Source organism: Pinus tabuliformis, chromosome X (genome assembly GCF_031772625.1).
Source record: "Pinus tabuliformis cultivar Carrire ecotype Pingquan chromosome X, CPIR1, whole genome shotgun sequence".
Taxonomy (NCBI): Eukaryota; Viridiplantae; Streptophyta; class Pinopsida; order Pinales; family Pinaceae; genus Pinus; species Pinus tabuliformis.
The window spans coordinates 390,970,877-390,991,080 of record NC_142308.1 but is presented as its reverse complement, the minus strand read 5'-3'; the positions used below and the strand labels follow the sequence as shown (position 1 = coordinate 390,991,080).

Here is a 20,204-nt window from a genome sequence, read left to right as displayed (position 1 = left end):
GGGTGATATTAATGACAAAGATACCTATACAGATCTAGAGGTAATGACAAAGATACCTCTGGATATTAATTCTTAGAGGGTGATATTAATGACAAAGATCCTGATTTTCCAACAAGACTCAAAAATAAGACATTTCTCATGGCGGCAAGTGGCCCAAGCATTACCAATAGATAATAGATTTACTTGTCTTTTCTAGTTTCTAGTATTTTTTATAACTGTTGACTCTTTCATATTTTTTATGATAGTTTGTGTAAACAATATATGACAATTTAAGTTTGAAGTTTGAAGTTTGCAATTATAACTCATTGGTAATGAATTATGAATATGATGCTTTGTGAAAGTTGAAAGTTGTTTCGTTTCATTTCATTTTATAACATTGCATTTCATGTTAGATATTCTCTGTTGTAATGTTTACATTTAGCTTACAAGTACAACTTTGGTGATCTATGATGATAAATGTTTTATATTGAATTTTGAAAGCTTGAAACTTTAAGATTGATGAATCATGAGACTCAATATGTTGTACGTTACTAACTTGTGGACGTGGTTGATGAAGATTATAACTTCTAGATGATTGATGTTATATGGTTCAATCTATGTTTTTTGTGTTTTTTATATCTAACTCATCATTCTACATGCTTTTGTTGACATATATGCATCAAAATATAAAAAAATATATATTATATAAAAATTCGCTCCCCGATTCACTCCCAAGCTGGGAATTTCTAAAAATGTCACTCCCGCTCCCCATTTTTGCTCCCACTCCCAAGTAACCTTGGAACTGCCCCACCTTAAGGGGGTATTCACTGCTATATCTCACACATCATGCTCTCATCCCCTGGAGACCCGAGTAGTTATAAAAGGAAAAATCTATAAAATGCAAAAGGCATATGAAGACGGGTGGAAAAACAAAGGTCGAGGTAACTCATGTACCACTATTTCTCCCTCATTCATTTATATACCCAAATGTGGCTTCCCCTATCATAGCTACCCTTTTACTATGGCATGTAGCTTGGAGGCTTCCCTTGATGCCCCACTCCATACCATCATTATATCACATGCCACCTACCATTTGATGGATGTACCATGGACATGTCACTCCCCTTAGAGGTCGAAGCAACCTAATAGGGTCCTTGGTTAACCTTCTTCTTGAACATAGAGACGTTCGCACGTTCTAAAGCCCATTATGGAGGGGCATTCCACTATGAAATGTCACTTGGTTCCATGATTTGTAAGATCATTTACTCAATTGCACTAATGTTTGGTTGTACTAGAAGGTGAGGGGACGCATTGAATCATATACAGGATTACAGGTGGGTCTTCATCTTGGGTTTGGTCTCCCTATACGGGTTCCAAGCCCTCCAGAAGGTCATATTGACATTTGTAGGGTGAGCGTTGAGAGCCATGGGCCTCCACCATAGCAAAGAGCAGATTGCCACTTCATCGGATCCTTTAGTTCCACTCATTGCTTACTCGTATTCCATTTATTTGACGATGATGATGCACCTGGACCACCATGCCTAGCCAACTACACTCTTGCACCACAAACTTGGCAATTTATTCAGGAACCAGATGACAATGTGTCTCACCATGGGAGACAATGGGAGGGCTTGCGTCATTCTTTCAGCCCTTACAGATGGGAGACAGGCATGTTCGATCCACTTGGAGACCCATGAGGATATTTTTGTGCCCCCATAGCCACATGAGGGCACCACATGTCATTTGCTAGGTGCAACGTTACTTGGGAGCGGGAGCGAAAACGGGGAGCGAGAGCAAGAGTGACATTTTCAGAAGCTCCCGGTTTGGAAGCGATTCCAGGAGCGTTTTTTATATAATATATATTTTTTTATATTTTGATGCATATATGTCAACAAAAGCATGTAGAATGATGAATTAGATATAAAAATAATAGATTGAACCACATAACAACAATCATCTAGAAGTTATAATCTTCATCAACCATGTCCACAAGTTAGTAACATAGTACCATACAACATAGTGAGTCTCATGATTCATCAATCTTAAAGTTTCAAGTTTTCAAAATTCATATTCATAATTCATTACTAATGAGTTATAATTGCCAACTTCAAACTTAAATTGTCATATATTGTTTACAAAAAATATCATAAATATGAAAGAGTCAATAGTTATAAAAACTACTAGAAACTAGAAAAGACAAGTAAATCTATTATCTATTGCTAATGCTTGGGCCTCTTGCTACCACGAGAAATGTCTAATTTTTTAGTGTTGTTGGAAAATCAGGATCTTTGTCATTAATATCACCCTCTAAGCATTAATATCCAAAGGTATCTTTGTCATTACCTCTAGATCTGTATAGGGATCTTTATCATTAATATCACCCTCTAAGCATTAACATAAGATAGAAAAAACATAGCATGTCAAGTCAAGATTTTGTTTGAGTGATGCGTACATTTTTAGGAGGTTCATGATAGAGGAGTTCAACAACCAATGTCACTAACATCAAGGTACATAGAGGGATTGGTGCTCTTGATTAAATACGAGTTCCATACCCTAATACATGACAAAATCCAATGGAAACATTGTAATCCCAAAATACTGAAAAACTGATAAGTCTGTGGACTCTGAATGAAATTTAAAATTCTACTTTCTCCATATGAAATCCAATGAGGTCAGAACCACTCTCAAACATCCCGAGTCATTTCATGGTAATGTTAAAAATTGAAGTAAAAGGATAAAAATGAAGATCAAGGAGAATGTTACTTTTACTTTAAGAATTTAACATTACCAGGAATTTATCTTTAGGTTGCCCCACTCAAAACTTATTTTTTTCTATGAAAAAAATTGCATTTGGAATATTACTGCAAAAAAAAATTTGTAAAAAAGACTAAACGCTCGCGAAAAACCAAGGAGGGCATTTTTTTTGCCAGGAGCACACTCCCGACTAGCTCCCGAGTCGCTCCCACCCGGAGCACGTATTGGGAGCAGGGGCGTGAGGAAGGGGGGCGGCGCTCCCCCGCAACCCTGGCTAGGAGATCAAGGCGCCACCCCCTTCATCACTATTTTTGGAGCCCTTCCATCCATTTTGGCACATGTTGGACTTCACTAGGCCTTCCAATGGCCCTCCTAGGTATTGTATTATCATTTTGGCCCTCTTGAGAGGCTTATTTTTCATGTTATTGAGCTATTTGGTGGGCTTGACACCAATTAGGGTGTTATTTTGCACATTAGAGACACTTTTAGGGGTTTGTTAGGCTAATTAGACCCATTGAAATATTAAAGGCTCATATAAATACAAGTCAAACCACATTTGTAACTCATTATCACTTGGATTTGGAATAGGAATAATGTTTTTTCATTTATTGTCAATCCAAGAGACAACATCTAATAAAATAGATCAGTGTTGCAAACATCGGCATCGGGATAAAATCGGCAAGGGTACGGAAAACCAAAAAATCGTAAAAATTGGGAAAATATCAGTAAAAAATCGGCAAACATTGGCAAAACTAAGATACCATAAAAATATCTTTAAAAATCGGTAAACATCGGCTAGGCCAAAAAATCGTGATTTTGAGATAAAATTGGGATGTTATCGAGATGTTCGCAACACTGAAATAGATCACTCTAGTATTAATGAAGGACAGAACACGTTAACAGTGTTGGGATATTCGGAAATATCGCAATATTTTCGGCGAGCCGAAATATCGCGATATTTTCGAGTTTTGAAAATCGCGCGAGATTTACGATATTTCGGCGATATCTCGGAAAATATCGCGCGACGACCTAAAATATCGCCAATGACCCTGAAATCATTCCGTGCGGCCTATATAATTCAATTTTTGGTTTTTTAGAAGTCATTTTGTTTTTTCTGAGCGCTGGAGAAGGAATGTGGTTGCTGCCAAGGAGGGTTTGAAGCCAATATTCGCCAATACGCCACCAACAACGAAGATTTCTAAGCTGCAAGTGCCAAGAAGTTAGAACTCTAAGACAAACTCGATTCTCATTCTTCTGGTTCCCTACAATCATTTTGCTTGGTTTTTGATTTGATTTCAAATTGCAAGGGTTTGCATTGAGCAAGACCACACATATTTATAGAAAATAACTTCATATTGATCACTGTCAAGGTAAACCATAATACAATAATTCCATTCTCCACCTACAGCAGTGGTATCACGGTTCCAACAAAAGAGACATATTTGTTCATCTTATTGTATCCTATATGGTTTTTGTTGCCTGTCTAAACAATCTCTTCTCCACAAACATGAACCACTTCCACCGGACAGGAGCAATCAACAGACAAGTCACAAAAATATGCTGCCATTACCATATAATATATATGCACAGCGTGACAGCATAGAGGATTTACAGATGGCAGCTGTGTAATATGCTAGGCTGCAGAAACAATCAAGCATCTAATGTGCGGCTACAAAATATTTTCACAATTACCCATTCTGCAAACAACATTCAATATACAGTTTCTCATGATCTTAACTTGATGTCCTCATGTCAGTTTTTGGAAAGAATGTAGAAGTATGAATGGGATAAATGAGCATATATTCCTCCTCTTCTACAGCATTTATGCCCAAAAGATGTAGGGAATCATCACCTACAGCAGGTCTAGACTCTAAATTATAAAGTTATAAACCATTTGCAAACTACATATGTCATAAACCATCAGTAATGTGATGTCAAGTTTATGAATGGAATGAAAAACGCCTCTAAAACCTCTCAATAGGTATAAATTTATAATGCTGGCCCATGGGGATATTGAACCGTCAAATATTTGATTACCCTCGAAGAACAAAAATTTCAAGCCTATACACTTTAATAGAATGCCCACAATTATCTAAGTTCCTGACTTCTTCTATTTTCAACATACTTCAAGAATGTCTACCTGATGGATCTTAGAAGCCAATGATAACGCTTACAAAAACTCAGATGAAGAGAAGGATGATGATATTCTCAAAGATCCGAACCTTTTCAACTACCAAAAACATGTTGTCATGGATAAGTATCAAATTTTGAAGAAGTACTGTTGGAATTTGGAAACCTCATCTTTTCTCTCCCATATCGATGCAATCATCAAAATCCTCCCTCCATCAGCTCAAAAGGTGATGCCTTCTTCTTCAAAGATTGCACCCTGCCTTGCTGGTTAAAGATGTAACTTTCTCTGTCCTCACTACTATGAACTTATGAAGTCTAATAATGCATTATGCACCTATAGCAGTGGTATAAGTTATAAGTTATAACAGTTATATATTTTTCCCATGCTTGGCATAATTCTGAAAGAAATTGTTCTCATTCCGTGCCAATTTGCTATGTGTTTCATTTGCCATTTGGATAACTCACGTTACAACATGTTCATACTCTTTTGTTCAAGAGTATTCAACAGTCAACTTGTATTACACTTCTATTCAACAGTCAAGTTAAAATTGTTTTGTAAAATGATGTGGTTATTTGTAATTTGAAAATTTCGTATTACTTATTAAGTTACTAATTCCAAAATTTTTTTGGTGCTCTAGGTTTCCGTTTGAGTTAGCCCACTACAAAATACAAATATGCCAAAAGCCTTGGACCCATTTTGGGAGTATGGGAGCCCTGATGGTGGGACAAATCGTGCATATCTTACATGCAAATTGTGTGGGGACAAGATGACAGGTGGGATTACACGACTGAAATACCATCTTGCTAGACTCAGTGGACATGATGTTGGGCTTTGTACAGTTTCTAGCCCGGAGCTTATACAAAAAGCTCTTGAGGCAATTGAAGAAAAGGACAGAAAGAAGGAAGAGGCGGAAAGAAACAAAGCTGAACGTGCAGGTAGATCTTTCGGGATATCTTCTCCTGATTTTGGTGTTGAGGGTAGTGGGCCTAGTGGCCCTAGTGGGAGGGGCTCCACAACTGGCACACCATCACATGCTACTGCTAGTGTGAGTGCGAGGTCATCATTTTTTGTTCCACGAACAGGCGCTGGAGCACAACCTGGCATAAAATCGCTTGTTAAAAAAAAGGAGAAGCAAGAAGCAGATAGAGTCATGGGGAGGTGTATTTTTTGGAGCGACTTACCTCTCAGCATCACGAAAACCAATCCATTTTGGCAGCCAATGTGTGATGCTATTGCTGTTGTGGGCCCAGGGTACAAAAGTGCCACATATGAGGAGTTGCGGGGGCCAATTCTTCAAGCAGAAAAACAGGACATCAACTCTAGATTGGCGGAGTTGAAAAAGACATGGGAAGTCACTGGATGCACAGTGATGTCTGATGGTTGGACAGATAGGAAGGGTAGGACCCTTCTAAATTTCTTGGTACATTGTCCTAAAGGTACCATGTTTATTAAATCGTTGGATGCATCAGAACATATCAAAGATGCAGCAACGATATGTGAGTTGTTAGATGGGTCATTCGGGAGATTGGTGTGCAAAATGTGGTGCAAGTCATAACAGACAATGCAACTAATTATGTGTCTGCCGGCAGAATACTTATGGAGAGGCATCCCACATTGTTCTGGACTCCATGTGCAGCGCATTGTCTTGATTTGTTGCTTGAGGATATGGGGAAACTCTCCTTCATCAAGGAGGCAGTTGATATGGCTAGGAGCATCCCCAAGTTTATTTATAACCATGCTTTTGTTCTTAGCCTTATGAGGAGGTTCACTAGAAACAAGGAGTTGCGACGTCCTACCATCACACGTTTTGCCACAACCTTTATTACTCTTCAGTCTTTGCTTCGATGTCAATTCGAGTTGAAGCAAATGTTTGTGTCTGATGATTGGCATAATTGTAGATACAACAGGAGACCTGATGGGAAAGCCATTGCAAAAATGGTGTACTCTAAGACATTTTGGCATGGAGTAGAAGAAGCATGTGCAATTAGCGAACCTATAGTAAAGGTTCTTAGATTGGTGGATGGAGAGAAGCCTGCAATGCCTTATTTGTATGAGGGCATGGATAGGGCCAAGGAGGCCATTCGTTCCTATTATGCAAACAAGGGTTCTGTTGGCCTTGATAGGCAGATGATGTTATGGGATGTGATTGATAGTCGGTGGATAGGGATGCTTCATCGACCCATTCGTGCAGCAGCACTCTTCCTCAACCCCGCATTTTCATACAAATGCTACTTTGATTTTGATGACGAGGTGATGTAAGGGCTCCATTCCTGTATTTAGAGGATGGTACCTGATCTTGAGCTTCGTAGCAAAATCAATCGCGAGGTACAGTGTTATCAGGATTGTGTTGGCCTATTTGGCTTTGATGATGCCATTAGGGAAAGTGCCCTCTTCATGCCACGTAAGTGACAAGTCATCACTCATTAGAAATTAGAAATTTGAATTTAATTATGTTTTAACTTTTAAGTTTTTGAATTTTTTATTTCAATATTTTGTTGTATATATTTGGTGGCGAAGCTATGGTGCAAGAGCACCAAATTTGCAAAAATTGGCTATACGAATCTTGAGTCAAACATGTAGCTCTTCAGGGTGTGAGCGCAATTGGAGTGTATCTGAGAAAATACACGCCAAAAAGCGCAACAGGTATAACTTTGAACTCAAGCCTTCAGTTGAGCAATTACACTTATTGTAATTTTTAATTTTTAATTTATGACCTTCAACTTCAAGTGTCAAGAGTCAAGAGTCAAGACTCATTACTTTTTTTGACACTCTTACAGGTTGGAGTTCGCACGCCTCAACAATTTGGTGTATGTGCATTGCAACATCCGACTTCGAGTGAGGCAAATAGAATCACCAATGGATCCAGATGCCATTTCCTTAGACAATATTGATGTATTGTCTCCGTGGAGGGTGGAATCTGAGGAGCCCATATTGGAGGAGTCACTTTCATGGTTAGAGCCAGTGGCAGATGATCCATTAGAACAGGGGCAGCAAGAGGAGGACTCGGAGTCAGAGGAGCAGCAGCACTTAGAGGAGGAGCAGGAGGAGCAGGAGGAGGAGGACACTGCGGGAGCATCAGCATCAACACCATCTGCTATAGATATAGGAGAGCATAGCTCCATGCCTAGCACTCATTATTTGACATTAGGTGCAGAGGTAGGGTCAGGGCCTTCTACTACTAGGGGCAGGCCTGGCAAACAGCCCACCATGTTTTCCCGTAAAAGGGGGAGAGGGCAGTAGATAGATAGCTGCTAGTTTTATTTGTTATGCTACATGTAACTCATGATGATGAGATACTTTTATGTATGTGATGTTATTTTGTATTGGTTCTCCACATTTGAGTCCTTGAATGGACAATTATCAAGGATCAGCAGGATTTGGTATCGCCTTTGATATGTCATTTCTATTTGACATCATATATATCAGTGTTTTCTTCATATTTATGTGCCAATGTGTTTATTTCATGTTGTTATTGCTTTATATGTTTAAAAATCTGAAAAAAATGAATATATTATGCATTTTTTATGCTTGCCGATATTTACCGATATTTTCGCCGATATTGCCGATAAGATATTTTTTGGACCCTCGCCGATATTTTCCCGATACCAATATTATCAACACTGCGTTAACCCAAAGTCACAGTTACCCAAAAATGAGATAGCACAATTCCCATAGCCATATTAACTTATACGTGAGTACCTGAAAGGTTATGTTGGCAGTGGGTTCAATTGCTACACAGGATTTTGTCAGAGAGCACAAAACATATAAACCATCTACCATGCTCTACTCCTAAAGCGGCACATGACTGCAACTTGTAAAATGACTCAATGGATGGTAGTTTCTTGTACTATAGGTATCGATGTATGAGGAAGGAGGAAGGCTGCTACAATTATTTAAATCACTAAGATGCCCATACAGCAGGGAAAACCCCATGGTGCAAACGCATAGCCTTATCAAATGCCCAATAGCCTGAGGGAAAGAATTGCTAACTGCTAACAAATAGGAATAGAAATATAACTGGAAAATTGCAACAGATATATTATTATAATCATTGTTCTCATTGACCACAAATTGCATGGACAATATGAATCTCTTGGTTAGTAAGATGATGGACGAGAATTGATTCTCAGCAACAATTAATAACAGTACACTCTGAATTTATCATAACAATCCACTGAACACAGCTATAAACAGAATTCATCACACAGCAATAACATCAAACACATAATTGACACAGATTTTGCCCTGCAAACCTGAATGGGACAACCAGCATTTGAGGCCTTCAGTCAGTATTTTATTTCTTAGCAATTTTGCAGGTCTAAAACTCAGTCCCGTTCCCTAGTTCATTTACGATCTCTTAACAGAAATTTGGGCAGCATTCATTTAAAATCTTTGCCAAGAACCCCTTCTACAATGCTCTGTGTTAGTTTATAGAAAAAATTGCTCTGCTAGGTTCAGCTGGATGGGCAGGCATCCCCAACTGTTCAGCTTCCCCTAAATCAAGTGCTTCCCTTCTTTTTTTTCGTCTTTTCTGGCTGCATTTTAATGATTGGTCAATGGTTCTCCTATGTTTGATTTATCGTTCTTTTTCTTTTGTTTTCTTCAATTTTTTTTCTTTTCATCCTTGTTTCAGAATTAAAGTCTTAGCTGCATTACTGTGAGGCCCTTCACACTATCAACCACCTCTCCAATCTCATCATCTACCTCTGCAACCCTGTCCCTCTCTTTCATCACCAGACTGCTTATTTGTTATGCACCCTGCCGTCCTTGAGCCATCACCCATGTTAGTTTTTGTAGCATCAGATGGTGTTATAGTCTAAAACTTTGTGGAGAGGCTAAAACACATGAATTCTCCAAAACCCAGAAATCATTTCTGGAAATTCCACCTAGAGATCAGTCAATTAAATTAATTGACCGTCATTTAAATTTTCCCAAGTCTAACTTAGGAAAACTGGTTAATTTATAGTAATTAATTTTGAAAGGTGAGAATTCTTAAGAAACTCACACGGATCGACTTGGAAATGATCTCAGTCATCGATTAAGCTTTAATTTTGGCCATTGAAGTCTCAACCGGAGTAGATGGAGAACACCCCAGTACGGATACTCAGTGATAAAGGCAGTTCGATTTCCTAGTGGTAGTTGATTCAGCAGTGAGATCGAGTCAGTGATCGAGTAGCAAGTGGCAGAGGAGCAGTATAGCAGATTACCGGAGGAGGTTCCAGTTCTGGAAAAGCGATAAGAGGAGGTCATATAATTTCTCCAAGAGGCTGCGTAGAGCCTCAAGAAAGGCAATTGGATTCATTCAAGAGAGAGGTTGATTCAGCTTCTAGTGGCCAGGAAAATTTCTAGGAGGCCGAGAGAATCACTTCCAGAGGCAGCAACAGGCTAGACGTCATCTTCAGAGGCAGTTTCCAACTAGTGCAAGTAGGTCTACGCAGACGCAGCGCAGAAGGGTATGTGCAAGGGTTTGGAGAGCCAGTTTTTAAGGCTCAGTTTGTTGCAGGATTGCTTGGAAAGGACGGTGAATTCTCTCTGATATTTTCGTCAGTATTTATTTCAGATAGAAATGCCAGTTTGGCATCATTTTATTGTACTATAAATTTATGTTGCCGTATCATAATAAAACCCTCAGCTACTACACCAGTTTTCCCACATTGGGTTTTTCCGAGGACAATTATCCAAAAATAATTGTCATTTTTATGTGTGTGTGCGCTAGCATTTCTCGATTCCTATTTTTTGCTTCCGTAGTATTTTTTATGGTGAAGAAATTGTAGTGTGAATTATTCGTTGTTTGTCGTAGCAAATAAACTACATAAAAATTAAAAATTAGAAGAATAATTCCCAGTTGTTGCAGACAGAAGGCTCAGATTCAAAGAGGAAAAATTTTGTTGTTTAGAAGGAGCAGCGGGACAAAGTTTTCAAAGGTTGCATAGTGCCTAGCTAGGCGGTGTGAATTTCTGGACAAGGTTCGATTTTCCAATGTCAAAAGGCGGGAAAGTTCGATTTGTCCAAGGAAGTGATTCTAGTAGACAAAGGGAGCAGTAGCTCAGTATTTTTCGTAGAGCAGACTCTTGATCTAGGCATAGAGGGTTTGCAGCAGTTTGCTAGAGTAGATTTAGTGCCAAGTGGAAGAGAAATTGCACACACAAAGGGAGATTTCTCTTAGAGGATTTTTGTTTCAGAAATCCAATATTCCAATTGCAAAAGGCAGTAGCAACAAACAAATTTTCTCACTCCATGAAGGAGTGCGAATAGTAGAGCTAGGAACCGAGCAGGTGAAAGAGGGAGATTTTCGTCCTAGGTTGAGTTTTTGCAGAGATGGCTTCACCAATACTCTGAGATCAAGACAGATTAGAGGGTGCATCGAACTATTGTATCAAGAAGGCCAGGATGTCCTTCCTGCTAGATGAGTATGGTCTAAAGATGTACGCAGAACAAGTTGTAGTTGTGCCTACAAATGCAGACCAACTAGCTAATTACAATAAGGAGATGGCCAGAGCAAAGCGGTTGATTCTTGATGGAATTCAACATCATGTTGACTCTCACATTGCGGCCAAGAATATGGCCAAAGAAATGTGGGACGCTATTGCCTCACTATATCAGAATCCTTCCGAGCAATGGAAGATGTTCCTAAAGGAAAAGTTGAGGAATGTTCAAATGCAAAAGGGTGAAGGCAGACAACTACAGTTGTCAAAAATTAGCAGCATGTATGGAGAATGATGCAAAGACAGGGTGTTGTAGCAGTGCAGTGCTAGAGAACACCTTCCTCGCTAAGAGGAAGTGTTAGTTTTTGTAACATCGAATCATGTTCTAGCCTCAAAACTTTGTGGAGAGGCTAAAACACAGTTCTCCAAAACCCAGAAATTGTTTATGGAAATTCCACCTAGAAATGACTCAATTAAATTAATTGACCATAATTAAAAATTTCTAAAGTCTAACTTCGGAAAACTGGTTAACTAATAGTAATTAATTTGGAAAGGTAAGAATTCTCTAGAAACTCACACGGATCCACTTGGAAATTATCTCAGCCATCGATTAAGTTTTAATCTTGGTCGTTGAAGTCTCAACTGAAGATTATAAGAAAAGGTCGATAGGTAGATAGAGAATACATCCATACAAATACTCAATGATCAAGGGAGTTTGATTTCCTAGTGGCAGGTGATTCAGCAGTGAGATCGAGCCAGTGATCGAGTAGCATGTGGCAAAGGGGCAGTACAACAGATTTCCGAAGGAGGTTCCAGCTCCTCAGAGGTAGTGAGAGGAGGCCATATTATTTCTCCAGGAGGTTGCGCAGGAGTTGCGCAGAGCCTCAAGAAAAGCAATTTGATTCAGTGAGGAGAGAGGTTAATTTAGCTTCTAGTGGCCGGGAAAATCTCCAAGAGGTCAGGAGAATCGCTTCTAGAGGCAGCAATGGGCTAGACGTCATCTTCAGAGGCAATTTCCAGCTAATGCAAGTAGGCCTGTGCAAAGGCAGCGCAGAAAGGTCTATGCAAGGGTTTGGAGAGCCAGTTTCTGAGGCTCAATTTGTTGCGGGATTGCTTGGAGAGGAGGGTAAATTTCCTCATATATTTTTGCCAGTATTTCTCTCAAACAGAAACGCTAGTTTGGCATCATTTTATTGTACTCAAAATTTTTGTTGTTGCATAATAATAAAACCCTCAATTGCTGCATCAGTTTTCCTGCATTGGGTTTTTCCAAGGACAATTGTTCAAAAATAATTGTCATTTTTGTGTGTGTGTGTGCTAGCATTTCTCAATTCCTATTTTTTGCTTCCGCAGTATTTTTTTGTGGTGAAGAAATTGCAGTGTGAATTATTTGTTGTCTGTCGTAACAAATAAACTGCATAATAATTAACTAATTAAAAGAATTATTTCCAGTTGTTGTGTTTCAAGGAATTTTGACAAGCCATTCGAATTCCTTTGTGAATTCAATTTGGATTAGTATTTTCCTTGCAAGAAGATTATATCCAATAGGCAAATTACACTTAAGACACAAATAAGATTTGGTGCAAAGCATAAGAACAAAATCCTGTTGTGTAAACTATTACGTACTTATACTTATTGCTCATGTAACATGCATATTGCATTGCTCTTTAAATAAATCAAGCAATTTTAAAGAGACGAAGCATCTTATTACAGCAAAAAGGCATACCTGACTTGGGGTACATCAAACAATGTTAGACCCTTTGCATCCTTGTGCATATCAAGCATCAACACAGACAACCGAGAAAGTTTCAATGCGTCAATTTCAATCAATTTCTTGATCCTACATTTTAAAACAATTGAAACTCATTAAAATGAGAGAATATACAGCGCAATACAAAGTACCATTAATGTAAGCCTATTTCTTGGCAGCAATCCAACATACTCCATAACTGTGCTCTAACACCTAAAACACTGGTCCCATTAATACAATCTGATCTAATTGGTATTTATTTCCCTTTGCTGAGACCTTATGCTTCTTATGCATTCCCTGTAGGCTCATCAATGTGTAAAGATTTTTCAGCTGTGGGTATAACCATTATATGATTAGTATTACTGCTTGGAGATGGTAGGTAGTTTTAACTTTTGAATACAGCAAATACAATATGAATATTTTTACACGTGCTAATGTACCTTAAGTCTTTCAAACATATCCAAAATTTTGACAAAAAGGGAAACCACATTTGTAAAATAAACTTTTCTCGTTAAAAAGTTTTAAAGTTAAAACTAAGAAAGAAAGGCATGTGCAACTCCAAAATGCAAAATAAAATTCCCTTTAAAATCCCAAACATTGGAGTAACAAGATAAAGAGAAAGGAACAACAGGGAATGTGTTATGTGCGTATTCTATTTACATACTGATTCAATAGACTCTTGGATTAGCGGTAATAATGTTTTAGATGTGAGTTATAGTTTACGAGCCTTTAGGATTTCCTTTAAAAATATCACCTCTGTATGTGTCAAACCCATACTAAATTGTGATTTAAAATGTCACGATTTTAAATGCAGACAAAATATGTGTGTTCTCAAAGTTTAGACTCTATAGTCCCCCTTCTGATAAAATAAATTAATTTAGGCTTGGCCACTGTGTCAATTTTCTTACACTTGATCTTTAATTATACAAAGTCATTTACTCTCATCTCCTACAGTCCTACTGCTTGCTTGACACATGTAAATATATCTTTAAGTAGTATATAGCAGCTGGCCATATGACTTGCCTATGGCGAGGCAAGTAACTGCCATCGTCAGCATATTTAAGTCACATTGACATTTTTAACCAGTTGAAAGAGCTTAACAAAAGATTTTGATGAGAATTATCTTCGGTGCAACAGATGGATATCACGATCAGCTTTTCAGTAGCAGGTGTATGCTTCGAGATTGAAGCTACTCATATAGTTTCCCTCGAAGACATCTAAGCTTTACTGCTATTGCTTGAATTTCTGGGGATTTGGCAGTAGTGCTGAGCGAGTCTAGACAAGGGCACATGCTGGGCAGATTTTGGAATGCAAGATGGTAGGTCAAAAAAAAATAAGTTGCTAAATTTCATTTAATAAAGGAATAAGTATTTAACATTTCATAAAATCCATGACTTAGAAAATATAAAGTCCTTGTAATTTGTTGGGAGAAGAAACGACACTCCCAATAAAGTTACAAGCTGAGTAATGTTGCACAGAGAGAAGGAATAAGGCAGCAATATAGATGAATCATATATTGCTTAGATTCAATTTGAGTCATAGAAATCTCAAACACAAAAGAAGAACATGGATGTCCAGGACAGTAAGAGGGTGCAAACCGAGATCCCACAACAGAAAAGTGTGGGTATGCCAAGAGAGCATGTAGGTGCAAATTGCAATCAAAGTACATGCAAGTGCAGGTAAGAAAGACAGCAGATATGTCCGTCACAGGAGACAGGCATAATCACAGAGGAGTGTTTAGGTAACTGTGTTTGAGGCTAAGTCACCTGAGACGGGGATTCAGGATTCGTAGTGTCGGATTCGGACACGTTGACCCCCCGGAACAGGACACGTAGGATTCGTTATATATTATTTTATTAAAATATATATATATATATATATATATATATATATATATATAAAAAATATATATATATATTAATAATTAGATATTTTTTACACAAATTTTAATTAATGATATAAATTTATTGATTTCAAACATAGATCTTCATCTATAGCATGCATAGTACATACTACATACAAAAGACAAAGACACTTATATGAAATGGAAAATGGTTACAGGGAAATATAATCTAAGGCATATTAGCAACATAAATGCCTATTACTAGAGGATGAACAAAATTTTATGGACTTTTATTTCAAAATTCAAATATCTGCATCTCAGGGTTAATTTTTGCTGATAAATTATCTGAAATTTGGGGTCATGTCTCTTCCAACAATGCCAGTGACTTATTAAACATCCACTTCTCTAAAAGTCTTAAAAGTATTTTGCCAACTAAAGGACAAACATATCATGGATAAATAACAGTGAAACAAATCAAATGTATGAGCGGTGAAGTTTAAGTCTTTTCAAATCTCAGATCACTTCTTGAATCTTGTCAAGTTCGTTGTTTTTCAGAGAAAACATGATATTGATGATTCTCCAGTATTAGAGGAACACACATCTACAGTACAAAATTTACTTGGAGACTGGCTGCTGAGCATGAGAATAAGGCTCCAACAAAAGAAATCTAACCCTAGAGATTCTGTTCTAGAAACTACATAGGCAAACTTTTGTCCACCGAACTTAAAACATACATTCTTCTCCAGAAATACTGGAAAATTGGTCACTGAGACAATTGTTTCTAGTTATTTTCTGGGATATGAATCCTAAAATTGGGATTCACTGGCCATGCACGGGATTCGTACAGGATTCGTATGAATCCTAATAGGAAACGCCGAATCCGATTTTAGGATACGATTTTCAAGAGAATCGTATCGGACACACGGGATTCGGGTTTGCCGGGCTATATGAACGAATCCGGTTACTTAGGTTTGAGGTTGAATACTGTTAAAAATTTTGGTGCTTAAATGTAATTTTGGTACTTGGAAGTTTTTTAAATTTGGTTACTCTATCAAATATTACAATCAAACTTAGTCAAAAGTTCAAGGAAAGCAACAAATGATCGTCATTTTCTAGTGTAGATGCCAATTAGGTGTTGTAATGGGCAACGAGTTGAGAGTGACTTATGATGATGAAAAACTAGAAGAACTTGCAGGCAAGGTGATCATGAAGCAAGAGACATTTGATGCAAAGAACAATGAAGCAGTGATGCTTTTTAAGTTCTCTGTCACTGGCAATATGCTTCCAGAAGCAGAGGAAGCTACACTAATATAGTTTGGAAGTAGTTGCAAGAGACGCATGAAGCATCAGATACAGGCAGATCAATTTTTCTTAAAAGCCTAATTTATTTTGATACAAAGAACAAAGCAGTGATGCTTTTTAGGTTCTCTGTCACTGACAATATGCTTCCAGAAGTGCAGGAAGCTACACTAACATGGTGTGGAAGTAGTTGCAAGAGATGCATGAAGCATCAGATACAGGCAGATCATTTTTTCTTAAAAGTCTAATTTATTCTATAACAATGTAAGGAGAGTCACTTCTGGAGCTCTTACAAAATTTACAGATATAAGAGATCAATTATCAGCGATTTGTAGGAAAATTGATGAGGAATATCTTGTTGTAATCACCTGAAGATTCTTTGGCCCTCTTCTGAAAAATTTGTTAAAATGTAATATTAAATATGAGAAACTGGCATGCTTTTCAAAAAGTTATGCAACAAGTTAATTCAGAAAGACTGAAGCAGTTTGGAAGAAGCAGTGACACATCAGAGAGTGCCCCCGCAGATAGATTTAAAGGGAAGGGAAAGTATGCAAAGCACAAAGATGGAAGCAATCATGAATCTCAAGTACAAGTAAATCAGCTAATGACTTGAAATATTTCTATCGTGGTAAATTTTTATATATCAGTAAGGTTTGTAGAAAAAGGTGGTGAGATTAGAAGTCCAGAAAAGGCCAACAATCTTGAAAAATTCAGGCCAATGTTGTGAAGCATGGAGGAGAATAATTCTATGTCATTACAGCATCACAAAAGGTTGTCAATTTGATGGTTCGCGGCCTGGGGGGTATCCCTAACTTGTAAAGGATCAACCAAGCCAAGACATTGTGGAGTGGTAGAAGGATTAGCTTGGTTGATCAATTATGTGATTAAACAAAATCAAATTTTAACCCTGAAGATTACTCATAAACAATAGCACACTCATTATCTTCAAGGATTAAGTCAAGTGGCATATTGTTGGCATATCTTTCATGGTATTTCTTATGGTGCAACACATGGTTATTTTGATGATATGATGAATGGTTTCTAAATCTGGAATAACAGTGGGATTTGCTCAGTTGCCTCCAGATGCCTCAACCATGATATATCAGTTCCTATCTCATATACTTCAGATAATATATGCACTTGCAGATGGCACACCATGCTTTCACAGACATGGTGCTAGTTTCTCTTGGTTTAGTTTGTTCACTTCAGATGTTCTACTACGGTTTCATGTATGGGTTTCCAGCTTAGACATGGTGTTAGTGTTTCTTATACTGGACATGAAGATGATGGACATCAGTGTACACCAATAAAGCATCATAACACTCTAAATCCTTACCTTTTATTAGGGAATACCACAGTGGGACATAGTTTTCCTCTAGATAAGTGATGTCATATTTTGAGTCAGGTCATAATTACTAGAAAACTAGCTGGAATATAGCATATTTCACATCCCAAACCATACTTAATACTTTCCATATTTCCCATTCCACTTCCATACTATTCATCATATTTCCCCGCTCATGGTTCACTTGTCAGAGGTAATTCATCGAGGTCCAAAGCAAAGCAACAAACGCCCATGTCAAAGATCCTCAAAGCCAAATACAATAATGCTTGAGCTATGCCACCTTAGTAAATGGCCCTTGCCCCCTGCCCTATGTTTAACAATGCATATCCAAAGAAAAGGACTAAAAAATAAAGAACAAAGAAAGGAAACATAAAGAAAAAGACAAAGAAATAAGGGGTAGTAAAAAATAGCCAAGGCATTAACAAAAAGCCTTGTGAACCCTCATGGCCGCCATCATGGAAAAAATGAAGACCCCTAGCTCTTGAAAGCTAGCAGAAGGTTGATTCATGAATTTTCCTTTCCTCTTCCATATATCATCCATCATATTACCTACTCCTAAGCAGTGTTAATGACATCCCCGATTTTTTGATGATGTGCTGAAAAATCACGATTTTTAAGGCACAACCGGTTTTTTGGCCCGAAAATTTCACAAATTCATTTTTGTCGAATTTTTTAATTTTTCCCAATTTTTCCTGATTTTCCTATTTTTTCGATTTTGGGAAAAGCGAATATATTCTGTATTTTTTATGTTTGCCAATTTTTGCCAATTTTTTTTATGATGTTTCCAAAAAGATGTTTTCTGAACTCTCGCCGATTTTTTTGCCGATGCCGATGTTTTCAACATTGTTCCTGAGTCCTAACCAACCAATCCTGGCCATACATCTTGGCCTTAGAAGTTGTCATGTGCAATAGAGGTTAATGTTATCCCCACCATGGTCGAACTTAGCTAAAGTAAAAATTAAATGAGTTATTTAAAGTTAGAAGATGTCACTTGTATGTTTACCACTTAATGACACATATAATGAGGCATGAGTCATCACTATAGGCGGATGTATTACATTGGAATACACATACTTGTATTGGGAGTTGCATCGATGCCTTGGGATCTGTGTACTTGCTTGCACCGGAGAGTGCACCTTGAATGAAGCAACAAAACTGTAGCTTGTTTGTGCTTTTATTGTAAAATACACAATGTATTGTAGTAATCTTTTTATTAATAAGATGAATAGTACAAGGATTTGAAATGTTATAATGAGGGCCCGCTTATATACATAGGCAGACGCCCTTTCATAACTGGGCATGTCTTTTTAGACATGCCTATTTATTTAACTAATGACTATTTTTTTTTTTTACACTTACTGGTTCACGGATACTCGGGTCAGTGGGTAGCCGCTACGTCCAGGGTTTTAAACACTAAGTGGACGCCACCCGAAGGGCATCAACACCCCTCGGCCTATTTACTGACCTAACCCCAAGAGCTTTCGGGATTCGACCCTGTGACCTCCCATTGGCAAGGCACTTGATTTGACCGATTGAGCTAACTCTTGGGGCTTTTTTTCTCGGTGGTTCACGAACATCCGTGGTCAGGGGGTGCAGGCTACGTCCACGTAAATTCTAAGGCTGATCTCTAGGATCAAACCCCTCGGCCATCACAGACCTGACCCCAAGGGCTTCGGGTAGAATTGACCTTGTGACCTCCCGTTTTGGCGAGGCACGACTTGACCAGTTGGGCTAACCCTTGGGGTTTATTTAACTAATGACTATTAAATAATCATTACTTTGATTATTTATTATTACATTTATTTTTATTTATTTTATTTTATATAAATTATATTCATAACATTGCCCCTTCTTCAAAAAGCTTTGTCCTCAAAGCTTAATCACTAACAATTTCTTCACTTGCCCACATCATTCTGGCATCAGAACTTATAGCTTGTTGACTTTAATAATAATTTATGATATATATAAAAATGTACAAGTATGATAGAATGTTACAATGAGGACCCACATATATACTAGGCAAGTGTCCCTTCACGATTGGGCATGTCTTTCAGACATGCCTTTTCACTTAACTTGATGACTAATTAACATAATCATTATTTGATTATTTATCATTTATATTATTTATATTTATTTTATTTTGTTATGAATTATATTCATAACATTGCCTTCCTCTTCGAAAAGCTTTGTCCTCAAAGCTTATTCGCTAATAATTCCTTCCTTGCCCACGTCTTCCTGGTATGTGTAAGTCATCGGTACTAGGTCTTGGAATCTAGGTATTTCGATTTCTCCTTTAGATGTTCTTTTTAATATTAATTTTTTTTATAATAATATATATAGTTTTTTTTAAATTAATGTATATATATAAAAGGAAACAAATTAATATATCTATATATATATATATAATCAATTAACTAATTTCTTAGTTTTAATATGTTGTCCCGTTGGTTTTTATGTTTTCCCTTTAGATATATATATAATCAATTAACTAATTTCTTTGGTTTAATATCTTGTCGCGTACCCACTTGCACGTTTCATACGGCGTGTCTCTTTGATCTAGTATGTCGGTTGTCTCTTTATGATCCAGTTCTTGTAGCTTATGAAACGAAAAAGTTCCTGCATCGTCCCAATGTCCACGAAAAAGTTTAAAACGTTTTTTCAGTAAAGACTAATCTATA

General features: G+C 37.6%; 1 protein-coding gene across 1 annotated transcript in view; it reads right to left on the bottom strand.

Moving 5' to 3' along the window:
* Window positions 1-20,204, bottom strand: part of LOC149140180 (U3 containing 90S pre-ribosomal complex subunit) — a 219,902-nt gene that overhangs the window by 42,403 nt on the left and 157,295 nt on the right. Inside the window, exon 5 of the mRNA XM_089449120.1 lies at window positions 13,016-13,129. Within this exon, the coding sequence (XP_089305246.1) occupies window positions 13,016-13,129 (114 nt within the window). The remainder of the gene's footprint in view (window positions 1-13,015; window positions 13,130-20,204) is intronic.